The sequence below is a fragment of the Syngnathus typhle genome, linkage group LG4 (assembly GCF_033458585.1).
Source record: "Syngnathus typhle isolate RoL2023-S1 ecotype Sweden linkage group LG4, RoL_Styp_1.0, whole genome shotgun sequence".
In the NCBI taxonomy this organism is placed as follows: domain Eukaryota; kingdom Metazoa; phylum Chordata; class Actinopteri; order Syngnathiformes; family Syngnathidae; genus Syngnathus; species Syngnathus typhle.
Genome location: NC_083741.1, coordinates 19062189 through 19084345, shown reverse-complemented (window position 1 = coordinate 19084345; position 22157 = coordinate 19062189). Strand labels below are relative to the sequence as shown.

General features: G+C 43.1%; 2 protein-coding genes across 4 annotated transcripts in view; one reads left to right on the top strand and one right to left on the bottom strand.

Annotated features, from left to right (window-relative positions):
- celf6 (CUGBP Elav-like family member 6) overlaps positions 1-19753 on the bottom strand; it is a 97399-nt gene extending 77646 nt beyond the window's left edge. For both annotated transcript variants that reach the window (XM_061277539.1, XM_061277540.1), the window contains exons 1-2: positions 19501-19753; positions 13052-13134 (exon numbers count right to left, since the gene is read on the bottom strand). In XM_061277539.1, the coding sequence (XP_061133523.1) occupies positions 13052-13134; positions 19501-19753 (336 nt within the window). The remainder of the gene's footprint in view (positions 1-13051; positions 13135-19500) is intronic.
- The window catches only part of slc12a4 (solute carrier family 12 member 4), a 193819-nt gene that overhangs the window by 136912 nt on the left and 34750 nt on the right, over positions 1-22157 (top strand). The window lies entirely within an intron of this gene.

The window sequence follows — 22157 nt, the reverse complement described above, 5'->3', positions numbered from 1 at the left end:
TGTGTGTGCATGTGTGTGTAGAGAGAAAAAGTAAGAGTGCTGAAGTTGATCGACAGCACAAAACAATGTCTTCGGGTGGATGCTTGGAGCTGCCATACATCCTTGTTAGACCTCCTGTCTCCCATCGGCCAGAATGGTCCCCTTTATCTCCCCTGCACTCGATTGGACACTTACACACAAACACGCGGACAGACACACACATTTGCTATCCCATCGCCCTGATAGAAATGTACAAATTGGTTTCAAATTCTCATATGATGGATTGCATATGCAGTATAAATAGCATTATCACAATGTATCATTTTTTGTTATGATATAGCATCAATACAAACTTGTCAAATCTAGATTACAATGCCTGAGTCATTTATTTGGATGTCACACATTCATTCAAAATTCATTCGTCTTTCATGTTAGTACTGACAAAAACGTTTCAAGTACTCGTGCTTGAAATAAAACAAAGTCAGCAATTTTGAATGAAAACATTTTGTCTGAATTTTAGAGCTCGTAGTTTGACAAACGTCAACTATGGAATTTGTCTAAACCGATCTCCATCGTGATCAGGTTGAAAATTTGCTGGATGCCATTTTAAATCTTTCTAAGTAAGACCAGAATTTTCACTGTCCCTCTGTTTTCATATCTTGATGCTACCTAAAGCAAACCGCGCTACTGTAAGAAGACAAACGAGTGCTCCAGAAAATCTTTTCTAGAATCCATTACCACGCTTTTGTACATTTTCTCACAGCGCACAATAGCTTGAAGTGAAACCACCACCGGCGCTGTCGAGCGCTCGTGATGGTCTTCGCGGCGGTGTCCCAGCCAGCCTTCGGGGCTCATGACTTTTACGAGACAGTCGGAGGTCAGTAATGAATATACATGTGCGGTCTGCAACGGGAGGGACGAGGCGACATGAAGTAGAGTGGAAGGGGAAGAAGAAGAAGATGAATACTGAGTTAACGTGCCGAGCGGCGTCGGGCTCCGTTCCCGCTTGCCGAGTCGCATTGTCCTCCGCTGTTAGTCTCAGCCGGGCTTGTGAACATAAATATTTACACAGTTGTCATGAGCGGGATTTATAGGAGCAGTTCTTCTCTTCCCCCATAAGATACTTTCTCCTTTTGCACTATGCATCTCACCTCTGCCTGTTGTCTTGCCGCTGCATGCCCAGTGGAAATATTGTCTCATTGTGTTGACACTTCTCACCCCCCTTCCCACCACCACAGGATCAAATAAACTGCGTAGGGATTTTATTATTTGCAACTGGTCAGCTGGTGAAGTGGAGGTAGGCCAATAAAAAGTCTGCCAAAAAGCTTATTGTTCAATACTTGATGTAATAAGAGAACTGCTGCTGTCCACATGCACTTATTTCTCTTGACCACCTCTGGGATATTTGCTGTCAAAGCCAGTGATAAACCATTCCTCCTAGTAATAGCGGAATAAGGGTGGCGAAACCAGCCACTTACTTCAACTTAGTTCAACATTGGGCAGCTTTCTCTATATGGTTTAATAATTGAGTAGCTTGGAAGACTGGGAACACAAAGTTTTGTCCTTCTGGGGCAGGGTTGTCAAACTCTGGCCCGTCGGCCAAATTTATCCCGCAGTGTATTTATGTTTGCCCCGCAAAGACAAATCGACTCTGTGTCAATACTAAAATTGCAAATTGTCAAAAATTGACAAAGATGAGTTTGACATCCCTGTTCTAGTTAAAATTCCCAATTGCAATGGAGCATCAAAGGTTTTCTTGAAAGTAACTCAGGGTATTGAGCCACATGCTGCTTCACCAGGTCTAAATATAATCAACTCTCACTCCTGAACCTCATCGGCTGAGCATAAAATGTCTGTGGTGAACCGAAACGAAGTATCTTGTGATGGTGCGTTATTAGCATTCTGTGATTTGTAGGCAAGTTAGCAAACTTTGTTGACATAAACTAACCTCAAACTCAAATTCTTCCATCTATTTGAAGACGGTACTAAGCCATCCTGACTCACCCCCACCGCTGTATTCTTTCTACCAATGCCACATCTACTTTCTTGGAGTCTCTCGTCTGATATCTTGGCATGTAATTAACTCCTTGGTGTGTGCTGTGGGCTGTCATTTGCATGGTAATAAATCTCACCGCTCCTTACCGTACTAGGAGGAAGCGTGTGTGCGTGTGTGTGCGTATGCTCTGCAAACACGCCAGTCTCACTTTGATCAACCTACCTGTTGGGTTCGAAGCTGAGTGGTAATCGTTTCAAATGCGGTCCAATTATCGTGGTTTTTTGGGTTTTTTTTTGACGAGCTGTAGCCGTCTGAGCATTTTGGACATGGTGTCTTCCCGTTCCTATCGTAGTCTTGTATTTGTTTGTTCCTACAGGCCTTGTGCCATCCATAATGGAGTAATTTCCTCTTGCCCACTTTATCAATGGAGAGGCTCCTCTTTCCTGGAGATGCTTGGCCCTTGGCCAGAGTGCGTACAGTAGATCAGCCAAAGTCACAAAGCACAAGCAGCTTCATTGTGTGTTTGTGTGTGTGTGTAAGGTATACTTTAGGTGTGTTTGTCGTAGCCTTGGGTTCACATGCAAGTAATAGGATGAAAGTTCAGGGGTGTGTGGGAGGTGATTATGTGTGTTTTCAAGATGGATGAAGAGAGTGGAGATTGCGCCCCGTCCGTCGCGGCGCGGCGTTCCCTTTAGGTCTAATGAGCGCTACGCCGTGACCTCAGCCTCAGAGGTTCACGGGCCCGATTAAACATGGGCTGCGAGACGACTCAGGGGAGACTCAGGCAGAGCGGCGGCGGCTCCCTCCCTCCTCCTGGGCTCGCCCTCCCCTCCGTTGTCTTAATGGCTCCTTGTGAACTAACCCCATTTGTCTCTATCACAAGCCAACACGCACACACTCAGCACTCTAAAAGTGATGTTGCCTTTGTTTGACTGTCATTTGTCTTTATTATTGTTTTGTTTCTTCCTATACTTTCCTTGTCTCTCGGTTATATATTTTTTCAAAGCAACAGTGTGGAATGCTCACGGGTAAATTCCATTCAAACCACGACGGTACATACAGTATGAATTACGTGCACAAATTGGGATTTATTGACATTTGATCTAATATCAGAGCTTCGGGGAATGATATGATCAAAGTTAAATCTAATAAGTTTAACTTGGATGCTATGGCCGTGTGGGCAATCTAGCTAATTCAACAGAACTTGGTTTAAATCCAGTATGAGTTCAATTAGAGAATGGAATTGTTTGATATGAGACAATTGGTAGAGTGCCATTCTGATGGACCACTTGGACAGATGAATTTTGGGAAATTCATTGGGTCAGTGCCAGTTTTTTTTAAACAATGTACTGTCCGTGCCATTCAAATCTTGGTTGATTGTTCAAAGTTCTATGACAAATCTGGGACAAGGAGGCATGTCCAACTTGAAGAACCCTTGAGACAGGTGAACTCTGTAAATTGTGATGGGTATGACACTCATTCTCCAGGGTTAAATCCATCTTGATTGTTCTTAAATTTTTTCTGTAGTACAGATCTCACGTTGCCCATCTCCGCTTCCTGCCATACTTCTACATTTATTCAGATCATCTAAGAAATAATGGGACTGAAGTTGAGCAATGATGATTAACTGCAACAGGATCCAGGATCTGGCATAACTCATGATAAGATAGCTTTCCACAGATACTTTGATTTATCTGGCTGTGAGGCGTGGAATATTGGCCATTCCCGGCGCCGGTGAGGCCACACGGGGTCACGAGTGGAAGACGCAACGTTAGTCGAAGCGCAGACGCCCCAGCATGTTTTAATCTTCCCCTCTTTACTTTGATCCGGCTAACTTGAGTCAAAGCTCTCTCCAATCACCGGCGAGACGTTTTAAAGGGCTGCAATTAGAGGCCAAATAGCCGGTCGTTTATCAAACTCCTTTCATGTCCACTAGTCTGTTCTGTGAAGGCGGTCGATTGTCTGCGCGGCACCTAAGGCTCAGTCCAACCTCTGCTTGCTGTTGCTCCACAGGTCAAAACGCAATCGGGCCAAGAGGAAAAATGGAAGGGCAGTTAGTTGACTGGAACACTGTGACCAATACATCACTTGTATTTACACCATAGTTCCAATGTTCGATAGCAGCTTAGCTCTAATAATCTAGGTCAGAGCGACTTCTACATTTGCTTCTTAGCAGACTTCTTGGAGACTATTCTATCAGAAATGAGACTGAGGACAGCAAGAAAAGTCAATAGAGTAAAAATATACCTAAGATTCGCAGCAACTTCAATGAACAACCCAGCCTAAATTTGGTCCTTTACTTATCCTCCAACATCCAAAGATCACTTTAACTGACTTCCTTGACACAATGACAAAAATACAATGACTGAAATCAGCTTTGTTTTTTTTCCCCCTAAAAACAAAAAGTACAGTGCTGCCAGGACTAAACAGAATCCCGGTTGAGCTCCAGTGGTGCAGGGCATGGGAGGAGGAGGAGGCTCCAGGGCCCTGACCACATAATGCTCTCCCAGTGAGCCTTCATCCATGCCTCCAGCAGCCCTGCACAGATAGAGCAAGCCTAGGCAAAAACAAAGAGTGTATACAGGAAGAAGAAGGTGAATTAGGCCAACCGGAGGTCTGTTTTGATGGGGGAAGAAAATTGGAAGAAGTGCGAGGGCAAGCTCAGAGGCTTCTGTGATCACAGGAGAGGCGAATGGGAAAGGGGAAAAAGTGAACAGAGACATTAGGAATGACAGAGGAAGCCGAGAATTGGAGCTGACAGGAGGGCCTGCACTGACAGGAAGGAGAAAGCAACAGGGTGAGAAGGGTGGTGGTGGTGGTGCTTGTGTGGGATGCTGGAAGGGGGTAGACAGAATTAGACAAGCGAGCGCATCTGTTTGCTACTCATGAGTGTGCAGCAGCGTTGCCCGGGAAACGGCAGCCGCTTGGATTATGAGCTCATTAGCGAGCGTCCTCCTTCTCCTCCTCATAGCGGCCACTCAACAATCTGATGCACAATAGCACATGTGTATAATAAAAAGTCTGGCATCATGTTGCGTTGGCCAGCAAAGACCTTTGGGCATTGACGTCTCAATCTGTCACTGTGGACATTTACACCCCCCTTTATGTATGTGTGGGGGTTAGGGGCGTGTGGGGCAAGGTGCTAATCTTGGCTGATATCTTTGCTTGCAGCTTTGCACCTTATCTGCCTTTGCTGTCAGTCACAGCAGATCAAACCACCTGACCACCAAAGAAGCACTTTCACACAATGCTAGATTCTACTCGACAAGGATTCTTTTGTAGAATTAATTTTAAGTTGCTTGAGTCCATTTTCAGATTTAAAGGCATACATCCAACTCTTGTCCGTAGTCTCTCGTTTTGGGCTGGTCTCCGTACAAAATCTTCGGTATGCACGCTCATACCCGCTCCTCACTGCGCTAATCCCAACTGCTGGCATTTTCTCTGTTAGTGAGCTTTGCCGCGGGGGCGCCCGCAGCCCAGGTACTGCAAATAATAAAAAATATATATAAAATCCCTTTTGGGCAGGTTTAATATTTTTTTTTTAGGTAAGGCCGCTTTTATGTGGGGGCAGGAGTGCTCCGGTTCCCTAATGCTGGAGTAATTGTAGATAATGGAGTTTTAAGGACAGCTGCCGATGCAGGTTTAAGTAGGATTTGAGTGGAGATTTATGACGGAGGGAGAACGAGTGGCAGGGTGCAAAAGTTGGAGAGGCACAAGCGAGTGAGGAGGAAGTCAAGGAGGGTTTGTGGAGAAGGAGGGTTTTGCTGCAGCTTATCCCGGCGGAGGTGAGAAGCAGGTGAGATGGGAGGAGGGGAACTAAATGGCTATGTCTCATTGCAAGGTAAAAAAAATCTCAAATAGAATTCGGCCGTATTTTACTGTGAAACGAGAAGCCGTCTGGCTAGTGGAAGGGGGCGATGGAGGGCATGAGCAGGATGACTAATTGGGGAGATGCGAAATGAGGCTTGACTCAATCTGCACCCTTGAATCAACTCTGCCCTACAGCATGCTTCAAATGGGCTCCCTGAGTGCTCCCCCCCCTACACACACACACCTTTATTATACCCTTTCAATGTTACGCTCTGACTCCTCGTTGGGGGAAATTTGACAGCGAAAAAAGGCAAGACGAAAGGGGGCAAGACGAAAGGGGGCAGTTGAGATATCGGTCAATACTTAGCAGGGGCACAAAGGTAGGGGAATGGAGAGTGAGTAATATCATCTAAACGAATCGCCATGAAAGCGATTTGAGAGTTGGGGGGGTGGATGGGCTCGGGGTGGGGGGATGTTTGGCTCGCTGTAAAAGCAGCCTTGCGTGGCTTCTCGGCTGCCGTGGCGCTCGCACTTTATGAGGTATGGAGGTGCCGTCTTCCCTTTTAATGATACCGTTTAAATGGAAAAGCAGGAGCTTCTGTCGCCACCAAGGACTTGGATGTGCCGAACCCCTGCAACCTCCATTTCGAAAAAGCTTCGACTCATTTGAGGCAAAGAGTTTTCCCTTGGATATGCTTGAGTTGCGCTCAGACTGTAAAACACCAACTTGACCAGAATAACGTGAAAATCAAACGATTGAGTCAATTCCGACTCATTCATGCACAGCACACACACACGCACTCATATATATATATATATATGTGTGCGTGTATATATATATATATATATATATATATGCACATACATATAGTTTGTATACGTATACATATATACTTGTTCAATGCACAATCTATAATGGGATGTTTGCCTACAAAAGTTTGCTGTGCCTAAGGAAACAAGTCCACGTGAACACACGTACACACTTTCACACAAACTCACACATCGTGTAGTGTAGCGTACGGTGTGACTCATATGAGCCTATCGTCGGCAGTTATTCCCAGTGCAATAAAACAAGCAGAATAACTAATGGAACCACCCACACACAAAGCATACTTTTGTTTTTTTGTTTTTTCGAAATCACACAAACAACCTTGACGAACAACACACCAATGCGCACACACACGCTTCATCCTACCCCACTCATTGCTTGTTAGCTGCTACGCGGCATCCTTTTTTTTCAATTCTGTATGTTGCAGCCGCTCACTGTGCCGCCGTATAAACTGACTTCCTGAACAAACTTCTTCCCAATTACCGTTTGACTTTCCCGCCATTTCTCCTTGTCTGTCCTCCTGTCTTTAATCAGTACGTAAACAAACCCAAGGTCACTGTCTTCCTTTCGCCATGAACGTGCATGTGCTTAATCCTTCGGACAAGCTGATGGAGGAGTGACGATGTGCTTGTAATTATGTTTCTTCTTTTTTTTCTATTTCATTGTGACTCAGCAGGCTACCAATCAATTCCTACCCATCCCGTTTTCTGGTCCAAACAAGATTTGTGTGCCTCAGATTTAAGACTTTGCGGGTTCACCTTAATCAGTAACTTTATTTCCAGTATAAGAAAATAACCGAATGGAAAGTCCTTATTTTTCCATTGGAGTACATCTTATACGTAAACTAGCTGATCGTGCTCCAGCACGGCTTTTGATTTTTAATTGGTTGAGGAAGTGGACTCACCCAGCTGGCAGCCCGGCTTAGAAGCAGCGGCCCAGCCAGCCTGAGTGAAAGTAAAGTTTAAAAGAAAAAAAAAACTTCGAAGCATTCCTTCCTGGAATGATGACAGCACCCACACCCTCATTTCCATTTCTTGCTATTTGTCATCCTTCTCCTCACGCTTTCTCTCTTTCTCTGTGAAGCAGAGATGTTAACAATGCTGTCCCCCCTACATTTACCAGTTCTGCCTCATTACAGCTAAAGAAGCAGCTAAATTAGTGCAGGGGAGCGTGCACCTGTCAGCGAGGGGAAAGACGGGTGGCGGCGGCGGTAAAGGGGAGGGAAGGTAAAGGAAGCGCTTACTTTAACACGCTTATTAACCAAACTGGGCCGGCTTCTCATCTTCCAGCGTCTGCTTCATTATTAGAGACGTTTCTACAGCAGAGGCAATATTTGCTGACCGATCAAAAGTGTCTGGCCCGTTTTTTTTCTTCTTTTTTTATTATCTTGAAAGATTTAGTCGATAATCCCTTCTTAATTTGTCCCCGCGGTCATTTCGGGGGGGAAAGAGAAGGTCGGTCTCATAAGCGCAGGGTAAGAAGTTGTCATAAATTAACCTGCTGCGACCCCGCTTCTTTATGCAGGGACATTACATGCGGGCTTTTCTATCTCACAATTGGAATCCTTTTTAATACATGTATAGCATAGATGATTAGATGATTCGTAGATGATGTGAAAGTAACTGAAAATTATCGGGGGTATAAAAAAAAAAATTTATTTGACAATGTGTTTTATATACGGCAGCATGGGCGATGAGAGGTGACTGAATTAATATAGTTTTCTCAAACCTGAGGCTCACAGATCAATTTGTTCACCCACGCCAAAGTAAATGAACTCAAACTAGAATGAATGCCTACATGTGAAGCAGCATAGTGATACAAAAAAAAACATCTGCTCATAAAATACAAACGTAATTCCATCGGTTACCGTAAACTAATTTGGTAGCCTTTATAATTTTGCACACTGGACCAGTAGCCACTCAATGGAATGCAGTTCTAGCACAATTTCAACCCTTGTCTAAGGCTCTCCACGAAGCTCCTGTTTATTTATTCATTTCTTTATTTAATTTATTCATTTAGCCTGATAGTTCATTTAATATATAAAAATGTGATTGTTTGTTGTATCACGCCTCACTCAAGGTTGCATTTGAAGGCACTTATAAGACAAAGTCATGTTTAGGGACCCCTGATAGTTGTTTTGTACCGCTACAAAGTTTCATACAGACTTAGCATATCCTTTTTTATTATCTTTGTTTCCAATGGTGTAAAACCAGAGAGCATTGTTTTCGCATTTGTTTACCCCAAGGGGCTAAATGGGTTCTATATGATTTCCAGCCCCAGAAGTCCTGAGGTTCAAGGCCTTTAAACCCACTATCCATCCCATAGTATGGATCTGCCACATTTACTGGCTGCTAAAAATCAACAGTTTTGTCATAAAAAAGAAAACAGACTCTCCCATGTCCGCCCACTGGACTATTTGTCAGCATTACCATTTGGTAAAATCCCATCAGATGGACCAAAATGAATTTCTGCACAATAAGGAGAGGCCACCAGCCACATAACAAGGGACAATGCCAAGTTAGTATTGCAATTGTGAGACCATTCGCTCGCGAAATAGGCGGGACGGCTCTGCGCAGCGCTGGAGTAAATGACTTCATCCCGCTGGGATAAGAAAGACAATAGGCCATTTTAATTTCGTTTCTAAAGCGGACAGTAGAAGGAAAATGATACCGACTTAATTGATGATTAGGAGAGCACGGGGATCATTTGGAGAGTTCTCGCATCTAGTTTCTCAACATTTTTTTTCTTTTTTTTTTTTTTAAACTGGACCTTTTGTAGCATAATTGCCACCGCTCAAGGGGCTCCGGGGGTGGAATAATCTCACACTAAGGACAAATTGATCAGCAGTAGACACAATTAGTCTCATAAAAGGATGCATAAAGAAACTGCAGTGTCCTAGGAAGGAAGAAAAACGGATCTGCTGGAGATCCGTGTAAAACATACACCTGGAAGCATGCCGACAAGATGTGTTTCATTTTGCTGAGTCAGATATGGGATAACAGGATTTAGCACTCAACATCAAGAATATCTGAGAATATTTTTCTTCCAATTCTGATAGAACTGCTCATATAAGGCAACATGAATCGCATATGTTGCTTCTGGACTATCAAATAAATCTACAAAAATTTTTTAAGACAAATACATAAATATCATTTGTGTCGAGCATGCAATGCCGACAACTGTTTAGTAAGTGCACATGATTACAGGAGATGTGGGACAACAGCCAAGCTCCTCCTGACCCCGTTTCTGTCTGATGCATTCATGAGTCCATTTTTGGAATTTTCCATGGTGCAGAAAAAAAGCACAGCAATATTTTGGGGACACACTTCTCATTTGGCTGTTTCATCATCAACACTGCAGACAGGTGCTGCTTTTACCCAACCAAAACATTGCAATATATGACAACTCAGTCGTGGGGGTGGAAGTAAAAAGCCGAAGCGATATTATGCACAAACGAGAGGAGGAAGATAGACAAAGAGAAGCCAATGTATGCGTCTTTTTTTTTTTTATCCTCCAACATTATAATTGGCTTTTGGGCTTCACTCTCACCCAATTAGCATGCTTGTTACACGCAAACACTGGCAGCTAATTGGCCCGAGAGGAGAAAGTGGCGTGGCCCCCGAGATGAGAGCGCAGCATTCATTTGAAGATTAGATCCTCCAATGTCAGGAGGGTGTTTGGCAAACACTTGTAAGGAACATTTCAGTTCAGCCGCAACTGCAAATATTAGTTACACTCGCACGCCGCCTTTATAGCCAGATGGTGTTGCGAATGAGAGGATATGATTGTTGTAGAATGTTTGGGCACTCAAAAAGGGATCGGGGCTTATTTTGGAGATCGACTTCAAACTTGTCAAATGGGTTTTCTTCAACGTATTGGGTTTATCAATCAAATACACCTGTAGCCCCCCAAAACATATAAAACATTCTATGTTGTTCATGTAGATCACCAAGATGAACAAATTCCAAATGTCCTTGTTGTTTCCTAAATCAAAAAAAAAAAAAACAATCGGAGCAATTAAAGATAATATTTGGGCCCTAGGAAAGACTCAGGGGGAACGCCATCTTCATTAATGACCTTGCCACATTTTAAGATGCATTTGCCAATTAAGAATCACACTATACTACACTCTCTTGGATGCATTATTTATTCACCACTGCTCATGATGGTCTTTATATACAATTGATCAAATAACGCTAATGAAGTTTGCTGAGAACCAGCATCATTCCCCCATGGGCGATTCCCACAGCAGTGCGAGATTCAGTCAATAAGATATTGCAAATTAAGGAAAATTTGAAGCTAGTGATGATGTAATAATCGTGACTTCCTGAGCGCACACACACACACACATAGTTTATTTCTGCTTCTTTTCCATCTCACTGTTTGGCGCAAAATTGCCTCAAATGTGAGAGGCGTGCAAAGTGCTAATGAGAAAATAGCACGGTGTGAGAAAAGTGTGAAAAATATGAAACAAGTCAGACTTCGTATAGGAGGGCAGTGTATAAAAAGAGAAGTCAGATGAGGTAAACGTATTTTGAGATTCTGAGGCCATTTTCAGGTTACATTAGTGGCTCTTTTATAAATAAAAAAAAATTAAAAAGATAAAGATAAAAATATATATGTTTTTTAATAAATTATATTATTGGAAGATGGGATTTTTTTTCTACATTTCCCTCAATCTTCCATACTTAATCTTCATCAGTGTTGAAGATTTTTTGTATCTGACCCCCTGAGATATCCTTGGCCACCCCCATCTCCATGACTCTTTTTGATCAGTAGTAGATTTCACTTTGGAAATCTGTCATGCATGTGATTTTTGCCCAGTCTCTTTCTTACTGTTAAGAACACTGACTGACCTCAACTTTAGACGTTGTCCTGGATTCCTTTGTGACCTCCTGGACACTTTTTGTAAGGTTCACCTCTATTCCATGAGGTGTTTGGTGTCATTGATTGGGAAGGGGCAAAATCTAATTGTGCACATTTCATTATACTTCTGCCCTCCATAAATGAGTCAAGTAACAGCCTAGCGTAAAGATGCTAACACCTAGCAGTGATACAACCAACCTCTTTAAAGTAAAGTTGACGATGAAACTAAAATCACTGCTGGTTATTTTCATCTCAACAGGCATTCAATCTTTTGTGTTGCCTGACAACCACACACACGCACACACACACATATGTGGACTCTATCATGAACTGTAAGGAGAAGCCACTGAGGCTCCGACTAACTCAAAGCAGAGGCCGTGACAATAGCAATCAGGCTTGTCTAGAAGTCTTCTTGTCTTTTCTCCCCATGTTTATAGCCTTACTTTAACATCACACACACACACAAACACACACATAGAGAAAACCAGGACATCTTTATTAGCCCTCAGTGTGCAGCCTGGGCTCTGCATGAGATTGCAGGACTGACCCCACACTGAGCTCTGTACAGGGCCAATGTTTACCGAAAGCCGGCAGAGCAGGCCATTAACCTCTTTGGAGATAGAAGACAAACAAGTGCGTCCCGTCTTAAGGCCAATAAAGACAGAAACCATCATGACAATCATCTCATTATTAAGCCACATGGGATGGGGAGATGGTGCAGGAGCAAGCTCCCCCCGGGGGGCTGTTCTGCAGCGGGTTGAAGTACCTGCGATACGGCACCGAGTGCAAACATGTGATTAACCCAAAAGCAGGAGGGAGACAAAGCCCCCCCTCTTCCCCTCCTCAAGTCCATCAGACACCTCTGGCCCCTTTCTTTGCACACAATTCTTTTTGGTCCCCAACCTCCTCCAGCCCCCTGGTGGTTTAAGATCCTGCAGCTCTGATTAAAGCCCTAACCTGGCAGGGAGGGAAAATGGGGTGGTGAGGAAGAGGGGGGTGGGGGGGGGCGTGTCCTCGTTTAGGACCCGCGGGCATAATTCAATCACACCTCGATAATTCCCTAGATGTGATGTCGTCGCACACCGAGTGCAGATACACAACTCACATTGAGGGCCTCCTCCCGAGTTGGCTTTAAGCGCGCCCTTTTTTGTTATTTTCAACTTTTTTACCTGTCAACCACAACTTGATTCGGTAAAAGTTACGCATTCGCTGAAGGCGAGACGTCAGAAGGAGGACGAAGGGAGAAAATAAATGAGAATTGGAACAACAGAAGCAGATGGCGATATTCATGGTTAAAATAATTGTTTATACTTACTGTTTGATTATATGTGATAATGAGAAAGGGATTCCTCAAGGCAATTAGTGTTTGCGACTGCCATATTGTGAGAGGACGCGGGGAAGGACGGATGTCATGAAGCAGCGCTGATCAAATATCTTCACTCAGATGGGATAGGCCGCGTCTACTTATGTGCATGAGACAGACGGGGATGATGTTTGCTAGGCAGCCATGCCAAACCGGCCAACCAGCATCTTGAAAAGCTGAGGTTCACGGACAATAAGGATAAACTTACCCCTGGCAGAGTCTTCTGTTCATGGAGGGCGCTCTGGGCTTTCAGTGCTGACTCTCTGGCACAGTATGTAAGAAAGGCACATCCTGCAGAGAGAGAAAAAATGTCATTGCACCATTCTAAGTATTGAAAATAATAAAGAATGGACTTGCTGCAGAAATTCCTTCTGAATACTGTGAAATTGTCAAATACTTTTTTAATACAAGGCATACTGTACATTGCAGCAAAGCTAATACAATAAAAATAGTGAGAGTCCGATATTGCTTTTGAATCAGAGTCATGGAACAATTTGATTCAGTAAGATTCAGTGGGATTCGATTTCGTATGGTACAGCACAGCTGTAGCTTTTGTCATGTTTCGTATCAATAAAAGCTCTCCAAAGCACAAACTAATTAAGAATAAAATTAAAAGAAACAAAAAAATCATCAGCACCATCAGATGAATTTATACTTGTTCATAAAAAAACGATTCAATATCTATCTGGATACATGAGGTGCTTTACAATTCATGAACGATACATTTTAAAATGTAATAATTCGATTCCGTCAGAACAAATCCGATTATGGGTTCACGTCATTTTTTATTTTATATAACCGTATTATGTCTTTGCTAGAAATCTCTTAGATCACTACTGATGAGTCACAAGGCTCATTTTGACCCCCCCATATAACAAGAGCTTTATTTAGAACTCCATACTGGGTCAAGTCAGAGCTGGCCCTTTTTTTCCCCTTTGTAGTTTCAAACACATGAGTCATTCGAATGAAAAAAAAACAACAGCAATGACATGAAAGTTGCATCATCTCTTGAGACATCTCAGCAAAAAAAAAAGTCACAGGAGGTAAACATGCACGGGTAAACAAGGCGCTAACAAATGTGCGACAGCTTCCGTCAGGGAGCGTGCCGTGTGTGTTGGCTGCACGGCTGACAGTGGGTGACCCCATTCAGCTCCAGGTTTTGCACCGTGCAGCATAATTTCCCATTACTACATGTCACAGCGGCTGCCAAGCATTCCCACGAGAGAAGAAGGAGCACAACACACACGCACGCACGGTAATGATAACTTGCTCCCAGCATATAGTCGCCCCTGAAGCCGAGTGACTGGCATTCGGCCAAGAACGCTCCCTTTCACGACAACCTTCACCCGCTACCAGGCACTTAGTCAGAAGGAAAAATCACCCCAGGAGACACTGATGAAACGGCATGCCATACGAGCAAAGCGGAAAAAGTTTTGGGGGCCACCCGGGAGGGGGCGGAGGGAACACTCTTCATCCTCCTCTGCGTTACAAAACTGCAAGTTGGCGCAAGGGGAGACGATTCCTGGCTGTCTTAATGTCACATGTGCTTTGCTTTGACAAACACTCGCAATGATAAGATGATTGGAAACGCATCAGAGGACGCGCCTCACTTCAGGGGAGGGAATTCACCCTGGGAATAATAAACATCCCCGTAAATATTAGCATGTCTTGCTTATGAGGCGATTCACATGTTGATCGCTGACTAAAATGCAATGACAGGTTGCGAGAAAAATGAAAAACTCGGGGGATTCTTCACATACCCTTTAGCTCCAGTTCCTTCAAGAACTAAATGTAAATCAATTTGAGCTCTTCTCTAAATCTTGGCCATCTTCTTTAAAAATGCAAAGCATCCTTGATTTAATTTCAAACAGCATTTCCTGAACATTCCATCCACTATCCCACAAACCATGTTTATTATCATTTTGAATATTGCTTGTACTTACATTTTCAGACCATCTGTAAGGCTTCCAGTGAGATTCATGTCAATTATGTATTGTAGTTTTGGTTCTGGTATTTTAATCGCAAAGAACTATGATTGAGAGAGCTTGTTTTGAGAATTGATGGGGCTTAGAAGAGACATTTAAGCCGAGTACAGCAGCTGGTGGCAGGTTGTCGCTGTCAGCGTAAAACGTGTGAATTGACTAATGATGATGCCTCGGCAACAACATGGCACGTGGGGATGAATTCTACCGGGCAAATGTGTATCCTATCATGACAGTATATTAGTTATGGAAAGGCCACAAAATCTGTTCCCTCTTGAAGCAGATTGGATCACAAACTAAGTCAACTCAAACTATCTGTTCATTATATGTAAAAGCGTAGCATATGGCGGGAAAGCTCTCTCAGCTAGCAGATGCAATAAAAAGCAATCTTTCACGTCAATATTTCAAGTTTCTGAAGCAATTAAACGTGCAAGTTGGTCGAGTTAAATGGACAAAGGCTGGGAAATGAGGGCTAGAAAGTGTGGCGGTTGTTGAACAGAGGAAGTGGCAGCGTCCTGTGATGAGCAGGTTAAGTGGGGTGGCGACAATTTACTTTTCCATCATTACAACAAAAGTCCCACAAATTCTATTTAAATGCAAAAAGTGGAGTCAGTCCCACATGATTTGTTTGATTACTTTCAAAACTTACTTTCTGAGTTCCTTGCTTTTTTAAAACTAACTATGAACTGACAATTACATGCAGGCAGACATGTTGAGCAGATGTTCATAATTGAAGATTCTGAAAATGTTCTTTCCCTTTCACAATTAAAAACGATTCCCTGGTGTTTAAATGACAAGTTTCGTCAAATTGCCCCATGGATTTGAGAATTAGGCTACACTTTACACACCTTATTTCTTGTCTCGTTGAAACTAGCTAGAACAGCAGCTCCCTCAGACCACACAGTAGCATCACCCCTCTTTCTAGCTAATAAATGTGATTCAAATTGAATCACAATCAGGCAAATTTTGAAGGACCGGGTATTCTTGGAAGAACCCTTGTCGACAAAAGAATTAGAATTAAGACTGAATGTATTATCTATTTTTTTTGTTCGACTCAGTTTACTCAGTTTTCATTCTTTTCATTCCTGTCAGAAACACCAAAGTCAGCCCAGTTGTTTGTTCAGTTTTTGGAGGGGTAGCAGCTTGAGATGACAACATTAGTAAGCAGAAATCAACACTTGAGTTTTCCAGTCTAGTGCAAATGTATTTTACTGATTGTTATCGTTGTAACTTTCACTTTGTCCCATCTGGGGTCGTGACAGTGAGTCACTCGCATGATTTGTTTGGCACGCTTTAGCGCCGAATGCCCTTCCTGATGCAACCCACTTTTTCTTTTTTTAAATTTAGGACCAGTAACAGCTCAGTACTGGGCTGCTGGTTTCTGTCTATACTGTGTTAAATGTAATTTTTCTAAATGGCCCTGAATGACTCATGGCCGCTAAGATCCTCGCCCGTTGAGTGTTTTTACCTCCTCTGGTCTGGAACGAGCTGTTCCGGACATTATAACACAAGCTGTCTTGTTCACTTGACTGCAACATACATGACCCATCACTCATCACGCTTCCAGCTTTAGCTCGTCAATCACAAAATCAAAAAGTAATATGAACAAAACATCCCGTGTCATGTATTTTGGAACGGGGATGTTTTATTAATGGCGGGCGGCGGAATCCCTGCAAGGGTTTCTCGCTGTATTCATTGCATGCATGGAGCCTCCGATGAGCAGGCAATGGATGAGAACATTTAGGCTGTCTTTGTACGGGCTGTGCGGTGCGTCTCCTCTCAGCATCGCAGACGGATTGATAAATAACGCTATTCAAGCACGGGATTTGCCCCCCCGCCATCATTCAGCATGTCTGAGCGGCGCACACGGGCTCCGACGCTGACACTAAGCGTTATGATAATGTAGTGCCGGGCCAGAATGATGGATGTTAAACGGTGCAACCTGGGCTGACGAGCGTCATGCCCTCCTCCGGTTCTGTAAAGTCAACCCCCCACAACTAGGAGATTGTTGAAACTACCTGACAACAAACACACACTTGCAGTGACGTGAAATGTTGTCTGGATAGAACACTTCAAGTAATGACAATTAGATATAAAAGTGGAGTTATTGATTGATTGAGGGAATCTAAAAATGTTTTTATCTTGATTTTATCTATCCAGTCTGGCCATTTGGAAGACTCAATGTTATTTAAAGTGATTCAATACATGAGTCAATACATTTTGCCGGTCCGTTATTCACCAGTGGCCAGGCCATCCTCAGTTCGTCATTATTTTACGCCAAACCAGTCCGTTTTCATTGATCGGTCACTCCATCATCATTATTTTTACCACACCTGCTCAATATGGGACACCTCTTCAAAATAAAATACCGAACAGCACTAGCAAAACTATGATTGTAGAATTAATACAACATATACTTAATAATCTTCGTTTATCCAATGACATCTTTTATTTGTCCCTTAAAGGGCGCCGATTCACTTCACCTACTTTGGTTTTCCTTAAAGGCACTAATCCCATTTTCTTGCATCCTGTTCTGGTTCGTACTATCACATGAACATGTGTTACATGAGCAAAAACTCATCCCTGTAATGCATTGGTGAAATCCCATTAAAAGTGCACACAAAGTGACTTTGAATCTCTAATGGGACGGATTGACAGGAATGAATGCCCGCCGCAGAGCAACCTCGAGGTGGGGGTGTGGTGGGGGGGCTCCCGCATAGGTCCGTCTTCGGAGCAGGATTATCACTCTCTTTCCGACTCGGACCTCTCTCATCCTTGGTGTTGACATTCAGGGATGGCCGAGGACGGTGCGTCAACAACGGCAACGGGAGATATTGTTTTAATCGATCACAGCGGGGAAAGAGGTGGGGCGCGGGAGGAACAGGTGGTGCAGGAGGGGACGGGGAGACTTTTCAAGGCTGCTTGAGCTGAACTCATCTCAATGCGATCAATAAGATCATGAACTGTAGCCAGCGACTTACATATCATACATAATTTGACAGTTTGTGCTGAGAGGAATGATTGTGAATGTTAATGGCAATACTAAATTGTAAATGACTGACAAGGAGCCACTTTAAGGCCACATTTGGTAACCGAAATGGACGGCTTATTATTAAATCAAATACAAATTTAATACAATCATATATAATTAATACAAATATAATTGAAATTATTAGAAAAAGAAACAATCGACCAAGTGTTTTCTTGGTGGGAAAAAAAAAAACTCACACGGGTTTCATTTATTGTGGCACAAGACGTGCATTGAACATATAGGAAAAGTGCAGAAAGCAATTAAAGTTCTGCCTAATGGACTTTGGACTTAATGGCTCCCTGTGCCTAGAAAAAGTCCCGCACTCTCGCTTTTTGGTTATCATTAAGAAGTGATCGATCTCCGCGTAATCAGCGGCTTGTCGTCCCAATTACGAGGTGATTACTGATCTCTCGGTCGGCGGAGGCGACGAGGAGAACGTGTCGCCGGTGTTTTGCAGCACTACGCTGCTGAACAGTCAAGGTGCGGTGCAAAATATGTGGCCACCATGCTAATATGGGACTAGTTAATGCCACACCCCAAAAGACGGCTGCATTTTCCCATGAGGTTAAATAACACTGACGAGTCTAATTATCTCAGATGCTAAATTCACTCATGGACAAAACTGCGGAGCCCATTTGAACACAATTGCTAACCAAAACAGCAGGACTACCAATCTGTAAAAAGCTCTGCCTCTCATGAATTTCAGTGCGGAATGAGTTTCCTGATCATATGTTATGTTGGGAAGGCATCTTTACATATGCTCTGATTTCCAGTTGACTGACGTGTACTCAATGTTGTGTGTGTGTTTATGTTAGGGGGAGTTACGTGACTTATTCGACATGCCCAGTCTGCCTTAGTTCATGGCATTCCTTTGCCTTCTTCTCTCTACAGTAATAAAAGTGATCTTATTTAGAGACAGCCACTATGATATGTGGTAACGCCACACTGTTGTGTGTATCGCTACAGGTTTATGTCCCGAGGAGTTTTATAACATATTTGCTCCACCCAGTCTGCCTTCATTTTTTGGCGTTTTTTTTCCGCATATAAATAAAATCATGAAAAAGAAAATGATTTGTCCTAGATAAATAATTTCTTCTATCATCTGCAGTTGACTAAATAAACACCACTGACATAAAAATGCGGATTTGTGCGTGAGGGGGTGCTGGGAAATAAAAACATTTAGACCCCTACTAAAAGTTCACGCAGCATCTATTGTTGACTTATTGTGCGTATGCGCGCGTCCGTGGATGCGTGCGCGCGTCTTAGTATGATTGAAAAATGGTTGTACAGTGAGAACCCTGCCCTAAAAGTTTACCACCATCCATTTCTTTTATCTATTTTGGGTGCCGCGTTGCAAAGCCGCACGAGTATCTCAGCGGGGTCCCGCCCCCTTACACCTCATGATTGTCAACGTAAACACACACGCACACACGCGCACCCGCTCACACACATGCGCGCACAAAAGGCGTGTAGCTGCCTTCACGTGCTCATGCAATCAACACACTTCAAACCACATGCACGTGTTAAATAGTTCGCTCCGCTCCTCAGCGCTTCCCCAACAAATAAATAAATAAAACAAAAAAAACAAAATGAGGTCACAGTTTGCTCAGTTACACCAAATAAGTAAAATCATCCAGAACCAACCTTTATGCATCCCGGTAAACCTGTCTTTCAGTACCGTGAGTTCGTAAATCTTGCCGAATTCCTCAAAGAGCGGTTTGAGGTCCTTCTCCTCCAGGTTGCGTGGGATCTGGCCGATGAAGAGCTTGATGGCGTCGTGGTCCTTCATGGGGATGGTGTTCTGACTACCGAGGCCGAGCCCGTTCATCCTGCCGCCGCTGTCCGTGGTGCTGAATCCATTCTCCCGCAGCACTCCGTTTGCACTGACTGTGGCCATCTTTCCTCAATGGGCCGCCGGCGGGGCTCGGCTCTCTCGCTCTCTCGCTCTCTCGCTCTCTCGCTCGCTCTCTCTCGCTCTCTCTCTCGCTCTCTCTCTCTCTCTCTCTCTCGCTCTTTCGCTCTCCCCCCACCTCCCTTTTGCTTTTCTTTTTTTATTACGTTCAAATCCCCCTTCCCCCCTCCCCTCCCTTTCTACTCCCCTTCGCCGTCGTTTGTCGTGACGTCACTTTTACAAACAGACGCGGCCCCCCACCGTCTCATTTGCATATAACAAGCGCCCGCCCTCTGAGCCAATAGGAGAGCGGGGAGTGACAAGGGGCGGGGTCTAACACAGAAGGCAAACAGTACTGTAAACTCCACCGCTTTTCTGTCAGTGTGTTTTTATATACAGTATACAGATAGAGTTAGATATTTAAATAAAAGTTTACCCGTTATGTTTTATTGTGTTAAATAATTTACATATCAATATAATTTTTGTGTTAATATAATATTTTTGTGTATTGTGTTAAATAATGTACATATCAATATAATTTACCTTTGTACTTTTTATTTATTATAATATAAGCAAATAGATAAAACCTTATCATAAACACTGAATATTTATTTATTTATTTATTTATTTATTTATTTATTTAGACACTGTTTACATTACCATCAAATAAATTCATGTGTTTATTTTATAATTAATTATTCATTATTATTTTATAACTAATTGAGTCACAACCAAGCAGGCATGGACTCCTCCAAAGAAGGAATGAAAATAAAGACAAATGTCGTATGGCACACCAATTTATACACAGACAGACATGTTTGGAACTCTTCCCAACAAGGTCTGCAGATAAAGAGCATCACATATTTAGAGTAGAGCTCCAGAATGTTAGCACAGAATAACTTGATGTTAACTTGAATTGTCCACGTTGCACAGCGGGCCGGGCCAGCTGCTGTGGCGGTCTGTGTATGGGCAACAAGCTGTATGTTTCTCACCCTTACTTTCCTTGTATTTGATTCAAGTCAATTCAAGCCCTTATTTTCAACGATGCCACGCAAAATCGTTAGCAGGTGATAGAAACCTGCACGTGACCTGTCGGCATGAGCGCGCGAGCCACACGTGGAGAATGCTAATAATTAGCGCAGTCGGGGATATGGCGTCAATACGAGGGCAGTGAGGCCCCCACGCTGATACGGGTAATTAAGTTAGATGCAATGGCGTCGGATCATGTATCAATAATTGATTGCATGTCGCAAGTCAATTAAAAGCGCTACTAATGAGCGACGCATGCTAGCTTACAAAGCAGTGACGCGTGTGCTCTGCTTGAATATCCTTGAATTTGTTTGCCCATTTGTGTCATTAAACGTATATATATTTTTATATGGTGACAGATGAAAATTCATTTGCTATCATTTGCTAAATGGCCCATTGAAGATAATAAATCACCATCAGACAGCTCACATTAAGGCAAGCATAATACGTTTAGGCCTCCTTGCTCGTAATTTGTATGAAAAGACAGCATTCATTTATTTATTTATTTTTTAATGTATTTTATTTTATTTTTTTCATCTTGACTCACGAGTTTAACGTGTTCCCGTTTAAGTAATTTGTCCCATTCAACAAATGGCTTATAGTGCAATGGTGACTGTGTAACACAAAGCCAAAAATTGACCATAACTAGAAAAACTGCAAATGTGTGTGTGTGTGCGTGTCAACTGTCAATGTGCGCATTCATTTGGGACGACAGTCCTCCCAGATTGAAACTAACATCTGGCTGTGGCTTTGTTCTGTAAATGTATTCATTTTCTATGCAATTATGTCTTCGTCGAGCATCTCCGAAAATGGCTTCTGCGCTCAGATTTTTCTTCTTTTGTATTTAACTTACGTTGTGTTCCTTCCTCCTCTTCCTCCTGCGGTATGGTTTGCCCTCGCATCTGCGAAGACTTTGAAGCCGCAGGTTTGTTCGTCAATTGCGGCTGGCGTGTTCGTGTCATCTTTGTTGGAAGACGAGCAAGCTTGTCTTCTTCTTCTTCTTGGCTTCTTTACATGCCAATTGTTCCCCTTTCAGCCTCAAAAGGAAAACTCGGAATGCTTGTATGAATTTGACATGGAAAGAAAGAAAAATCCCATGAGGTGCCCGCTCACCGAGAGCCGCGTTTCACTCAAATTAACTCTGGATGGAAAACGTCCATTTCAGCCATTAGCTCCGAGCCTCATAGGCAAAAATCATTTTGGTAACATTCAAAGCTCGGCTGTTCAGAATATTAGAATGACTCATAGCGCGGCCGTCAAGGTGACTTATTGTAACGTCACAATATATGTATGTGTCACGCACAATTCCTTGATACTGTGTTTTCATTACGGCGTTAAAGGGGGAATATGGTGCCAGGTGGTGCGTCGTCATGCATGAACA